Raw genomic sequence first — 13,824 nt, forward strand, 5'->3', positions numbered from 1 at the left:
TTTTGGTCCACAGAGGCAGAAGGGGGTTGGACAAAATGGCCCAAGGGGTCTCTTCCAACCCTCTTTATTATTATTATTATTATTATTATTATTATTATTATTATTATTAATTAACATTGATGCTGGGTGGCCATCTGTCAGGGGTGCTTTGCTTGTGCTTTCGGTGCACAAAGGCAGTAGGGGATTGGACTCAATGGCCCAAAGGGTCTCTTCCAACCTTCTTTATTATTATTATTATATTATTATTATTATTAACATTGAGGCGGGGTGGGCATCTGTCAGGGGTGTTTTGCTTGTGCTTTCGGTGCACAAAGGCAGAAGGGGATTGGACTCAATGGCCCAAAGGGTCTCTTCCAACCCTCTTTTTTATTATTATTGCTGTTTTTATTATTATTATTATTATTATTATTATTATTATTATTATTATTATTAACATTGAGGCTGGGTGGCCATTTGTCAGGGATGCTTTGCTTATGCTTTCAGTGCACAAAGGCAGAAGGGGATTGGACTCAATGGCCCAAAGGGTCTCTTCCAACCCTCTTTTCATTATTATTGCTGTTATTATTATTATTATTATTATTAATAATAATTATTATTATTATTGCTCGGTGGCCAACTATAGTCCGGCCCTCCAATGGTCCGAAGGATTGTGAACTGGCCCCCTGTTTAAAAAGTTTGGGGACCCCTGATCTGGACCAAACTTGACACACTTTACCAACAAGATCAACTTTGAATACCTACTGGGTTTGAGGGAAATTGACCCACAATGTGGGGAGTTGCAGTTCACCCCCTATGAAAGATCACTGTACACAACACCAGCAATGCTCCCAATGCCATTTTCCTGCTTCTTTATTATTGATTTATTTTATTTACTTCATTTCTACCTCGCCTTTCTCAACCTCGAAGGGGACTCAAGGCGGCTTACAAATCCAGCAAAAATTCAATGCCGCACAAGTAAACAATAAAACACATCTGATTAAAATATAAACAATCTAAACATATAAGCAATAAAACACATAAAGAGTTAAGGTACAATACTTACATTACCCAATGAATAAGTGTACCCAGGATTTGAGGGTTGAATGTGAAATTGTGTATAAAGGGTATCTTTCCTAATTCCAAAACTACTTATACTGCCTGGAAGACACATTACATATGGTGCCTGGAAGCTGGAAAGTATATTGGTTTGTTTCCTCATGTGGATGCTTTGGTGGGAGGAAAGGTCTGCTAACTGGCAAAAGCTATTTCCACACTCCAGGCATTTATGCGGATTCTCTGTGTGGGTTCTGTTATGCCTACCGTGTTTCCCCGAAAATAAGACAGTGTCTTATATTAATTTTTGCTCCCAAAGATGCTCTAGGTCTTATTTTCAGGGGATGTCTTATTTTTCCATGAAGAAGAATTCACATTTATTGTTAAACCAAAAAAATGAACATTTATTATATACTGTACAGTAGTTGTCATCACAAACCAGCATAACCAGGCAAACTGTGAATCCTATCAAGAATTTCTTGTTACTACCATTATTTCCATGTACAACAATCTATGGTACGTACATTTACCAAACCTGCATGCTCTGGTGTTCTGTTTGGCAGGCATGCTTCCAAACACAAACTTGCCTAGGTCTTACTTTCGGGGGAGGCCTTATATTTAGCAATTCAGCAAAACCTCTACTAGGTCTTATTTTCTGAGGATGTCTTATTTTAGGGGAAACAGGGTAGTAAGGTACTCTTTCGCATGGAAGCTCTTTCCGCACTCTAAGCACTTATGCGGTTTCTCTCCCGTGTGGGTCCTTTTGTGCACGTTAAATTTCCCTTTCTGGCGGAAGCTCTTTCCACACTCCACACACTTGAATGGTTTCTCTCCTGTGTGGATCCTTGTATGTGCATCAAGGTTTCCTCTCCCAGTGAAGCTCTTTCCTCACTCCAAGCACTTGTGTGATTTCTTTCTGGTGTGGGTTCTTCTGTGCTCTTTAAAGCTTGCACTCGCCGTGAAGGCCTTTCCACAATCCAGACATGTATACGGTTTCTCTCCTGTGTGGGTTCTTGTATGCATATCCAGGCACTCTCTCCCACTGAAGCTTTCCCCACACTGCATGCACTTATGCGGCCTCTCCCCCATGTGGGTCAGTTCATGGCTAATAAGAGGTGTGCTTGTCGGGAAGCTCTTGGCACACTCCAAACCTGATTGCTTCTCTGTGTCGGTTTTTCCATGTGCGTCAAGGAGAACAGCAGAACGGAAGTGCTTTCCGCATTCCAAACATTTGTAAAATTTCTCTCCTCCATGATGTATTTCATGTCGAATAAGCTCTAGACCAGGGGTCCCCAAACTAAGGCCCGGGGGCCGGATGCGGCCCTCCAAGGTCATTGACCTGGCCCCCGCCCTCCGTTTTAGACTTAGGCTCGCCCAAAGTCCGAAATGATTTGAAGGCGCAACAACAACAATCCTACTTAACTTGACTATCTCTTTGGCCAGAAGCAGGCCCACACTTCCCATTGAAATCCTGATAGATTTACACAGTAAATTTACACAAGAAAATTCTAAATTTGGAAGGTTTTGATCTGTGTATGGGGTGGCATGCATATTTATGGAAAGAGAGAACATCAAAGGAGAAAAACTTCAGGAATAATTTTTTTAGATCATCCCTTATAAAAACATGGGACAAATATAGAAAAAGGATGTAACTTTATCCATTAGAAGCCTTGCAGAGAAGATTGTTGGGATGGGAAGAATGGCCATGCTACGAGAAGATAATAAAGAAATCTGGCAAAAAATACGAACTAAAATCACTGCAAGAGATAAAAACAATATATAAAACCCTGACATGGTTATAGTATCACCAGCTAAGAGAACACTTTAAGACAGACAAAGTCCTGGGATTTATGGATAAGGACAATTTATGGGATAAGATACTTTTTTCAGACAGGAAAACCATTACAAAAATATATAAAGTCTTATTGGAATGGAATACTGAAACAGAACTAATTAAAAACAGCATGTCCAAATGGGCGAGATGTGTGGGAAGACCAATCCTCTTAGAGGAGTGGGAAGCATGCTGGAACAGGAAAATAAAATATACATATTCATACAATTTGAAGAACTGGATGAAAATGCTGTATAGATGGCATTTTACGCCTAAGAAACTAGGAAAAATAAACAAAACAGCAAATACAAAATGCTGTCAATGTGGAGTGGAAGAAGGGTCATTCTATCACATATGGTGGAACTGTAAACTGGCCAAGGAATATTGGAACAAAATACATGAAAATACCCAACAAATATTAGGTGCCAAGTTTCAGAAACTCCCAGAAACCTATTGATTGAATATCTCCAAATCACCTCTAATGAAGAGAAGATTCTAACATTTTTGTCAACAGCGGCCAGAATTGTATACGCAAGATATTGGAAGCAAGAAAACACACCTTCGATAGTCAAGATACTAGAAATAAAAAATATGGATACGTTGACCTTTTTGATAGCCAAACAGCAAGGAAGACCGAGAAAAGAAACCGATTGGAGTCAATTAGAAAACTACCTAAAATTCAAAAAAATAAACTAAAAAAAAGAAAAAGCTAAGAAGTTGGAAAGAACATGTGAAAATTGAATTATCCCTCTCCGGTAATCGATACGGAAGATACGGAAGACTAACACAATTTATTGATAAAAGAAAGTGGAGTTATATTAAAAATTTATATAGAACAAAAAGTAAAATGATAAGTAACAAATGGGATTGTCCTAGAAGTACCCACCCCGTATCCCTACCCCAACCTTGACCCCACTTTACCTATCCTCCCCTTCCCCTTTTTTCCCTAACTCAATTCCTCTTTCCCAAATGTTTTTATGTTTATATATCAAAATTAAATAAAGTTTTTTTGTTTTGTTTTAAAAAAAAGAAATACAACTTTTTTTTGTTGGGCTGTTATTATCCCTGGATTTTGTTAACACTCGTTTAAAAAAAAAAAGAAGGGGAGGGGGCTGAGATTGAAAAAAATGCAAAAAGCGGAGCACGAGACCCAATAAACTGTCCCTAATGGCAATAACTACTACTACTACTACTACTACTACTACTACTACTACTACTTTGGGGACTAAACAGGTTCTTACAAAGGGCTGCTTTCCCATTAAAACTGATGTGTGGCAATGGGAGCTAATAACAACAATAATCATTACTTTGGTGGACTCCCCTTCTCTCTCTTGCTCCCTCGCGTGTGTTGCTGGGTGAGTCTTCTCTGCCCTGGCCTGAGAAGCCAAGAAAGCATGGGTGAGGGCAAAGCACTGGTGTCTCCTTCCTTCCTTCCTTCCTTCCTTCCTTCCTTCCTTCCTTCCTTCCTTCCTTCCTTCCTTCCTTCCTTTTCTCCCTCTCCTCTCTCGCACCCCTGGCACATGCACAGTTGCAGTTTTCCCCACATGTCTCGTGGCCCACAGGTTGGGAACCACGGCTCTAGCTGCTGGATTGGACCTCCTCAAAAATGATATACATTTATCCGGCTCAAACTGGATTTCCGTCAGATAGCATATTGGCAGATTCCACACGGAGAGCATGAAATATAACACCTAAGACCCCTCCAAGGCCTCCCTCCTCAGTGGGTTTCTTGAGACAGGAAACGGGGAGGAACAGAACTTGAATCCCCAAATGGGGAAAAGGCTGATATTGAGACGTGCTGCTCATCCATGGGTTCTTCTGAGCTCCCTCCTGCCCTCTTCCGGGGGGAACGGATCCAACCCACAAATCCCGGCCATTCCTTAGGCCATTAGAGCCAGAGAGGGGTCCCTGGTCCACACTCCAATTGAGGCTTTAACACGGGAAGTGAACACAAGTCTGGGAAATGTAGTTCAGGGTGGGGCCTTTTGAATTTTGAAGGCATCCTCGCCTTCCCAAACTACATTTCCCAGAATTCTCCTGACTGCCTTGTGCCGCCTGCTCCTCTGCCCTAAATGTTGTGGTGGGGAAAACCCCGTGTTCATTCTCTAAAGGGATTTTGAGATAAATGGAGATTTTTGGGAGTTTTGTGTGGTAGGCAAAGTTGAGAGGCAGTAACTCCAAAGCTGACCTAGTAGGTTTCCTATTGTTGTTGTTGTTGTTATTTCAAAGGCTGAATGGGCATCTGTTGGGGTGGTTTGATTGTGCAGAAGGGGGTTGGACTGGATGGCCTCTGGGGTCTTTCAGAAATATTACAAATCAACTGGGTCTCTCTCTTTATATAAAATACTGTCAGTTTGTATGACCGAGTTAACAAAAAAAAAAACCACTGGAGAGAATGCCACCAAATTTGGCCACACATTCAAGGCATGACCTCCACTTTAAAAACCTAAACAAGTAACCAGGAATGAACACAAAAGTCCCCAAAATCAAGATTAAATAGCAGCGCATGTGCGAACCCCCCCCACCCCACGCGATGGAAGGAAAAAAACACCAGACCAACCATCCATAGCGAGCTGGCCGTCTTTGCTGGCGCCAAGGGAGGCCCAGCCATGGAGTCAGGCTGCAGCTCAGACACACTCTGTAGAACGGATGCAGTCAGGCCCCACTTTTAACTCAGTTTGCCCTTAGCAAAGATGGCAGCTGCCCAGCTGCTTTCCTCTTCCCCTCTCCAGAATAAAAGGCGCATGTGTGCCCTTAAGCAAGATGGCGGCTGGGTGCCCCCGCCCCTTCGCAGCTCCTGCGTGTGTGCTCCCGTTAAGGCTTCGCCCGGGAAACTACTCCCATCCCCCTTGGCCCAGGCCTCTCCTTCTGAACCTTGACTGCCTCGGGCCCCGCGTTGGCTGGCAGAGCGATGTTCTTCGCCTTGGTGGCCAGGACCATGGTGAGCAGCAGAACGCCCAGTCCCAATTGCCAAGGGAAGAGATTTGGGAAGAGACTCCCTGCTGCCAGGGCCAGGAAGTGCAGGTACATAATAGTTGCAGCTGTTTTCAGCGATACTGCCGACTCCCGACTGACTTTCCCAACCTGATTACCTTCCCTCAAGAGCCCCTTGGAATCAAAGACTATTCAACGAAGGAGGATGAAATGAAACAAAAAAATAATGTATTGCTGAAGGCTTTCACGCCTAAAATCACTGGGTGGCTGTGAGTCTTTTGGGCCGTATGGCCATGTTCCAGAAGCTTTCTCTCCTGACAATCAGGGACAGCCAACACCTCCAAACAAAGGATTCTCCCAGGCAGGAAGAAGCCAGGCCTTGAAGCCACAAGGCCATCAAATGCTAATCAATGTGATCAATTACAACATCCACACCTGCCTCCAACAGACAAGAGTTCTTTCTCCCACCCTGGACCTTCCACAGATATATAAACTTCCCTTGCGTACTTTCCAACATACCTCACACCTCTGAGGATGCCTGCCACAGATGTGGGCAAAACGGCAGGAAGAGAAAGATTCTGGAACATGGCCAGACAACCCAAAAGACTTGCAGCCACCCCAATAAAAATTCCAACTCTCCACCGGCAAGTATTTGATTATAATGATTTCCACTGTTATCCTATTGCATACGAATAGGAATATCTAACTGATACAGACAAACAGGCTTAGCACTGCAGGCTAAACTGCTGTGTGCTGCAGAAAAATCATGCTGATTAAAAGGCCAGGAGTTCGAGCCCAGGTCGGGGTGAGCACCCGTGGTTAGCCCCAGCTCACCCGCCCACCTAACAGGTCGAAGCCCAAAATGTGAGTAGATAAATAGGTACCTCTTTCAGTGAAGAGGTAATAAAGGCGCCCTTAAGAACACTGATCGTGCCGAAGCTCCTTCTCATGGAAAATGGAGCAACAGCACTCCCCCCCCCCACCCGCATCGAACACAGCCTCCATGATGCCGGAAATAAGATGAGAAAAAACTGTCTTTACCTCTGTCTGTGTCGTCTGTCCTTCTTAATTGTAGAATCAGGCACTGAATATTTGCCGTGTGTGTGTTCGGTAAAGCCGCTCTGAGTCCCCTTCGGGGCGAGGAATAAATACTGAAAAGACAAGCATTTGAACCAAGATCAAATACAAGAAGATGATTGAAGAAGAAAGACAGGACTATTGGGTTTGAAAATAATGGACAATAATATAGAAGACAGATAAACTTTTGGGGGGATTCTTTTTAGTAGTTTAAGTAATAAATATCAGGGTAACAGAGATTAAAAACTATGGGGTAACACGTGGAGTATTTGAGAAAGTACTGAGCAGTGATCCAAGGTTGAGTTATCCATACGGTTATGACGGTCCAGCCAGGTTTGCCACTTTATTCATAGGAATCTTGCAAAAAGCTTTCCAATCACCGTATTATTCAAGGCAGTCTGCCTTTTAGTAGTCATTGTTTTTGAAGTCAATGTTTCAATGTTTTGGTGCTAAATTCATAAACACAGTAATTACTACATAACATTACTGTGTATTGAACTGCTTTTTCTGTCAATTTCTTGTAAAACATGATGTTTTGGTAATTAATTTGTAAAATCATAAAGTAATCATATGTTTCATAGGCTTTTTTCTTAATCCCTCCTTATTATCCAAGATTTTCGCTTATTCAAGGTTCTGCCGGCTCACTTGGATAAGTGAGACTCTACTGTATTATTATTATTATTATTATTATTATTATTATTATTATTATTATTCCCTGCTGTATCTTCCCAAAGGAGACTCAAAGTGGCTTGACATAAAAGCATTCGTATGTAATTTAAAATATACACATATATAAACATTAAAAGAGAATGAAACACGAACAGCAGAAAAGATTCACAGTTGATTTTCATGAAAAACCTTCCAAGTTAAACACCACAGCAGGGGTTGAGGGGGGAAGGCGCATGCGCGATGGGCCCGGAGGGCAGAGCAGGCCGCAGAGGCCCCGGGAGAGGCAGGAAAGAGGGAGGCCTGTGGGCAGAGGCAGAGCCAGGCGGAGGGGGAGGGGGAAGGCCGGAGAGGGGGGGGCAGACTCGGGGACCACACAGCCCCACACTCACCCCTCCTCCGCTCTCTTCTTCCTTGGTCTCCCGCACTCGCTCACTCGCTCTCTCTTCCTCCTCCCGAAGTGCGCTCACCCGCCCCCACTCGTCCTCAGCCTCTCTAGGAAGAGGCCTCCCTTCCTCGGTGGACTTCCGCCCGGAGCTAACATGGCAGCCGCGGGCACGATGCCCACAGAGGGGCGGGGCTTCCCGGCACTTTAACGGAGCCCCACACAGAGAGAGACGCGCCTCCTTTCTTTTCCTCCAATGGGAATCCGCCTTCCTCTCCGGCGTCATCGGTCTCCGGGCAGACTCTCCCCCGGCCCTTTTTGTTCCCCGTTCGGCCGTTAACGGTCTTTCTAGGGACCCGCCAATAGGAATCGGGCTCCTGCCGTAGCGTCACCGGTCTCCGGGCAGACCCTCTGGGGCTGCTGCTGCTGCTGCCCAGTCCCGGACGGTGAAGAGGCCGAACTCAGGCCCGCAGGCTCTCTCTCTCTCTCTCTCTCTCTCTCTCTCCCGGTGAGATTTAGAATTAGAATTTAGAATGTAGAATTGTTTTGAATATGGAATATTACAGGTCTGCTATATAATTATTTTATTATTATTATTATTATTAAACTTTATTTGTACCCCGCTAGCATCTCCCGAAGGACTGACAAAGGCCAAGGCCTCAACACACAATATAACAATACAAAACAAAAGGCAAATTAAAAGGAATTAAAACAGTGTAAACCAATAAATAAGGGGGAGGGTTCAGGCCGGAGAGGGGGGGGGAGGGAGGGGGGGGAGGGAGGGGGCAAACGCGGGGACCACACAGCCCCACACTCACCCCCTCCTCCGCCCTCCCCCTCCTTGGTCTCGCTCGCTCTCTCCTCCTCCTCCCGAAGTGCGCTCACCCGCCCTCTCGCGTCCTCAGCCTCTCTAGGAAGAGCCCTCCCTTCCTCGGTGGACTCCCGCCCGGACCTAACATGGCAGCCGCGGGCAGGATGCCCACAGAGGGGCGGGGCTTCCCGGCACTTGAACGGAGCCCGACACACAGAGACAGAGACGCTCCTCCTTTCTTTTCCTCCAATAGGAATCCGCCTTCCTCTCCGACGTCATCGGTCTCCGGGCAGACTCTCCCCCGGCCCTTTCCTTCGCCGTTCTGCCGTTAACGGTCATTCCCGGGACCGCCAATGGGAATCGGGCTCCTGCCGCGTCGTCACCGGTCTCCGGGCAGACCCGGAGAGAGTCTCACTTATCCAACATAAACAGGCCGGCAGGATAAGTGAATATGTTGGATAATAAGAAGGGATTCAGGAAAAGCCGATTAAACATCAAATTAGGTCATGATTATACAAATTAAGCACCAAAACATCATATTATACAACAAATTTGACAGAAAAAGTAGTTCCATGCGTAGTAATGCTATGTTGTAATTACAGTAGAGTCTCACTTATCCAACACTCGCTTATCCAATGTTCTGGATTATCCAATGCATTTTTGTAGTCAGTGTTTTCAATATATCGTGATATTTTGGTGCTAAATTCATAAATACAGTAATTACTATAATAGCATTACTGTGTATTGAACTACTTTTTCTGCCAAATTTGTTGTCTAACATGATATTTTGGTGCTTCATTTGTAAAATCATAACCTAATTTGATGTTTAATAGGCTTTTCCTTAATGCCTCCTTATTATCTAACATATTCGCTTATCCAATATTCTGCCAGCCCGTTTATGTTGGATAAGTGAGACTCTACTGTACTGTATTTACAAATTTACCACTAAAATATCACAATGAATTTAAAACACTGACTACAAAAACATTGATTATGAAAAGGCAGACTGCGTTGGATAATCCAGAACATTGTATAAGTGAATGTTGAATAATGGAATGGATTTTAATTATATGTTTTATATTTTTATATTGTTTTAATTGTTTTATTGGATTTTCATTGCTGTTTTAATTATGTGCAGGCATTGAATTGTTGCCAATTTGTACGCCGCCCTGAGTCCCTTCGGGTGAGAAGGGCGGGATATAAATGTTGGAAATAAATAAATAAATAAATAAGTGAGATTCTACTTTAATATGAAATAATTACTGGAATAGAATCATGCAGAACAATATAATCTCTAAAACCAGGACAGTACATAACCAGGGAAATTCCACACAGGAAACAATCAGGGCCAGCTAACACCTCCCAACGAAGTATTCCCATCATCAAAGTCTGGCAAATCCTCTGTTTTCTCAGGGCCACAGACAGTAGAAGCACATAAAATATCGCAAACAACACCACTCTGAAAACAAGGGAATTCCAAACAGGAAAGAATCAGGGCCAGCTAACACCTCCCAACAAAGTATTCCCATCATCAAAGTCTGGCAAATCCTGTTTTCTCAGGGCCACAGACAGTAGAAGCACATAAAATATCGCAAACACCACTCTGAAAACAAGGGTATTCCAGACAGGAAACAATCAGGGCCAGCTAACACCTCCCAACAAAAAATTCACTCAGGGATGAAACAGCCAGGCTTTAAAGCTGCAAGGCCATTACATCCTAATCATTTTCCTAATTGCAGCATTCATACTTGCCTCCAACAGAAAAAAACAACCAATCAGAAATATTGTATATTCACAACCTTTAGGAAATAATATCCCCTGATGGCGCAGCGTGTTAAAGCGCTGAGCTGCTGAACTTCTGGACTGAAAGGCCACAGGTTTGAATTGGGGGACCAGAGTGAGCCTCACTGTTAGCCCCAGCTTATGCCAACCCAGAAGTTCAAAAACATGCAAATGTGAGTGCATCAATAGGTACTGCTCCGGCGGGAAGGTAACGCCGCTCCATGCAGTCATCTCACATGACCTTGGAGGAGTCTACGGACAACGCCGGCTCTTCGGCTTAGAAATGGAGATGGGCACCAACCCCCAGAGTAAGACACGACTGGACTTAACGTCAGGAGAAAACCTTTACCCTTGACCTTAACTACCACCAATTCCTCAAGACTTTATTTCCCAGACCACCAGACTTCGCCACAGCAACGCATGGCCGGGCACAGCTAGTATACTTATAATAATACATAATAATGTTGTAATAGGTAAAGGGTCAAGGTTTTCTCCTAATACTAATATTGTGCTATGCTAATAAAATAATATACTGTATATACATATAATAATACATAATAAGATTGTAATAGGTAGAGAGTCAAGGTTTTCTCCTAATACTAATATTGTGCTATGCTAATAAGATAATATACTGTATATACATATAATAATACATAATAAGATTGAAATAGGTAAAGGGTCAAGGTTTTCTCCTAATACTAATATTGTGCTATGCTAATAAAATAATATACTGTATATACATATAATAATACATAATAAGATTGTAATAGGTAAAGGGTCAAGGTTTTCTCCTAATACTAATATTGTGCTATGCTAATAAAATAATATACTGTATATACATATAATAATACATAATAAGATTGTAATAGGTAGAGAGTCAAGGTTTTCTCCTAATACTAATATTGTGCTATGCTAATAAAATAATATACTGTATATACATATAATAATACATAATAAGATTGTAATAGGTAAAGGGTCAAGGTTTTCTCCTAATACTAATATTGTGCTATGCTAATAAAATAATATACTGTATATACATATAATAATACATAATAAGATTGTAATAGGTAGAGAGTCAAGGTTTTCTCCTAATACTAATATTGTGCTATGCTAATAAAATAATATACTGTATATACATATAATAATACATAATAAGATTGTAATAGGTAAAGGGTCAAGGTTTTCTCCTAATACTAATATTGTGCTATGCTAATAAAATAATATACTGTATATACATATAATAATCTATATATATAAAAGAGTGATGGCATCAGGGCAGTAGACAAAACAACAAAAGTACAGGCCCCGCAACCTCGAAATTTGACAACACAACCCATCATCCATGCCTCCAGGTTGATACAACAAAAAGAAAAGACAAATAAAGTCCTAATTAGAGGGAGAGCAATAATTTTTTTTATCCAATTGCTGCCAGTTTAGAGGGCTAATCTCTGCCCACTTGGTTGCCTAGCAACCAGCCAAGGGACAGCCAGGCTTCAGTTAGGGGACAGGCAGATTTAGGCCTCACTTAGGTCTCTTCCACAGATTATCTGATTTTAACTGGATTATATGGCAGTGTAGACTCAAGGCCCTTCTACACAGCTCTATAACCCATTTATAATCTTACATTATCTGCTTTGCACTGGATTATCTTGACTCCACACTGCCATATAATCCACTTCAGTGTGCATTTTATACAGCTGTGAAGAAGGGGCCTCATATAATCCAGTTCTAAGCAGATAATTTAAGATTATCAATATACAGTAGAGTCTCACTTATCCAACATAAACAGGCCGGCAGGATAAGTCAATATGTTGGATAATAAGAAGGGATTCAGAAAAAGCCGATTAAACATCAAATTAGGTAATCGTTATACAAATTAAGCACCAAAACATCATATTATACAACAAATTTGACAGAAAAAGTAGTTCCATGCGCAGTAATGCTATGTAGTAATTACAGTAGAGTCTCACTTATCCAACACTCGCTTATCCAATGTCCTGGATTATCCAATGCATTTTTGTAGTCAATGTTTTCAATATATTGTGATATTTTGGTGCTAAATTCATAAATACAGTAATTACTACATAGCATTACTGTGTATTGAACTACTTTTTCTGCCAAATTTGTTGTCTAAGATGATATTTTGGTGCTTCATTTGTAAAATCATAACCTAATTTGATGTTTAATAGGCTTATCCTTAATGCCTCCTTATTATCCAACATATTCGCTTATCCAATATTCTGCCAGCCTGTTTATGTTGGATGAGACTCTACTGTACTGTATTTACAAATTTACCACTAAAATATCACAATGAATTTAAAACACTGACTACAAAAACATTGATTATGAAAAGGCAGACTGCGTTGGATAATCCAGAACATTATATAAGTGAATGTTGGATAAGTGAGATTCTACTTTAATATGAAATAATTACTGGGATAGAATAATGCAGAACAATATAATCTCTAAAACCAGGACAGTAAATAAACAGGGGAATTCCACACAGGAAACAATCAGGGCCAGCTAACACCTCCCAACAAAGTATTCCCATCATCAAAGTCTGGCAAATCCTCTGTTTTCTCAGGGCCACAGACAGTAGAAGCACATAAAATATCACAAACAACACCACTCTGAAAACAAGGGAATTCCAGACAGGAAAGAATCAGGGCCAGCTAACACCTCCCAACAAAAAATTCACTCAGGGAGGAAGCAGCCAGGCTTTAAAGCTGCCAGGCTATTACATCCTAATCATTTTTCGTAATTGCAGCATTCATACTTGCCTCCAACAGAAAAAAACAACCAATCAGAAATATTGTATATTCACAACCTTTAGGAAATAATATCCCCTGATGGCGCAGCGTGTTAAAGCGCTGAGCTGCTGAACTTCTGGACCGAAAGGCTGCAGGTTTGAATTGGGGGAGCGGAGAGCCCCCACTGTTAGCCCCAGCTTCTGCCAACCCAGAAGTTCAAAAACATGCAAATGTGAGTGCATCAATAGGTACTGCTCTGGCGGGAAGGTAACACCGCTCCATGTAGTCATCCCACATGACCTTGGAGGAGTCTACGGACAACGCCGGCTCTTCGGCTTAGAAATAGAGATGAGCACCAACCCCCAGAGTCAGACACGACTGGACTTAACGTCAGGAGAAAACCTTGACCCTTGACCTTAACTACCACCAATTCCTCAAGACTTTCTTTCCCAGACCACCAGAATTCGCCACAGCAACGCATGGCCGGGCACAGCTAGTATACTTATAATAATACATAATAATGTTGTAATAGGTAAAGGGTCAAGGTTTTCTCCTA

The 13,824-nt window shown here is 42.2% G+C and overlaps 1 protein-coding gene across 6 annotated transcripts in view; it reads right to left on the reverse strand.

Moving 5' to 3' along the window:
- Positions 1 to 8,211, reverse strand: part of LOC100562789 (zinc finger protein 227-like) — a 50,326-nt gene extending 42,115 nt beyond the window's left edge. For 5 of the 6 annotated variants that reach the window (XM_062972761.1, XM_062972762.1, XM_062972759.1 and 2 more), the window contains exons 1-2: positions 7,933 to 8,211; positions 6,839 to 6,948 (exon numbers count right to left, since the gene is read on the reverse strand). In XM_062972761.1, coding sequence (XP_062828831.1) covers positions 6,839 to 6,948; positions 7,933 to 8,211 — 389 coding nt within the window. Of the gene's footprint in view, positions 1 to 6,838; positions 6,949 to 7,932 lie in introns of those variants that run through there. The other variant, XM_062972757.1, reaches the window with a different exon arrangement.
- Between the last annotated feature and the right edge of the window lie 5,613 nt (positions 8,212 to 13,824).

The sequence above is a fragment of the Anolis carolinensis genome, chromosome 2 (genome assembly GCF_035594765.1).
Source record: "Anolis carolinensis isolate JA03-04 chromosome 2, rAnoCar3.1.pri, whole genome shotgun sequence".
NCBI lineage: Eukaryota > Metazoa > Chordata > Lepidosauria > Squamata > Dactyloidae > Anolis > Anolis carolinensis.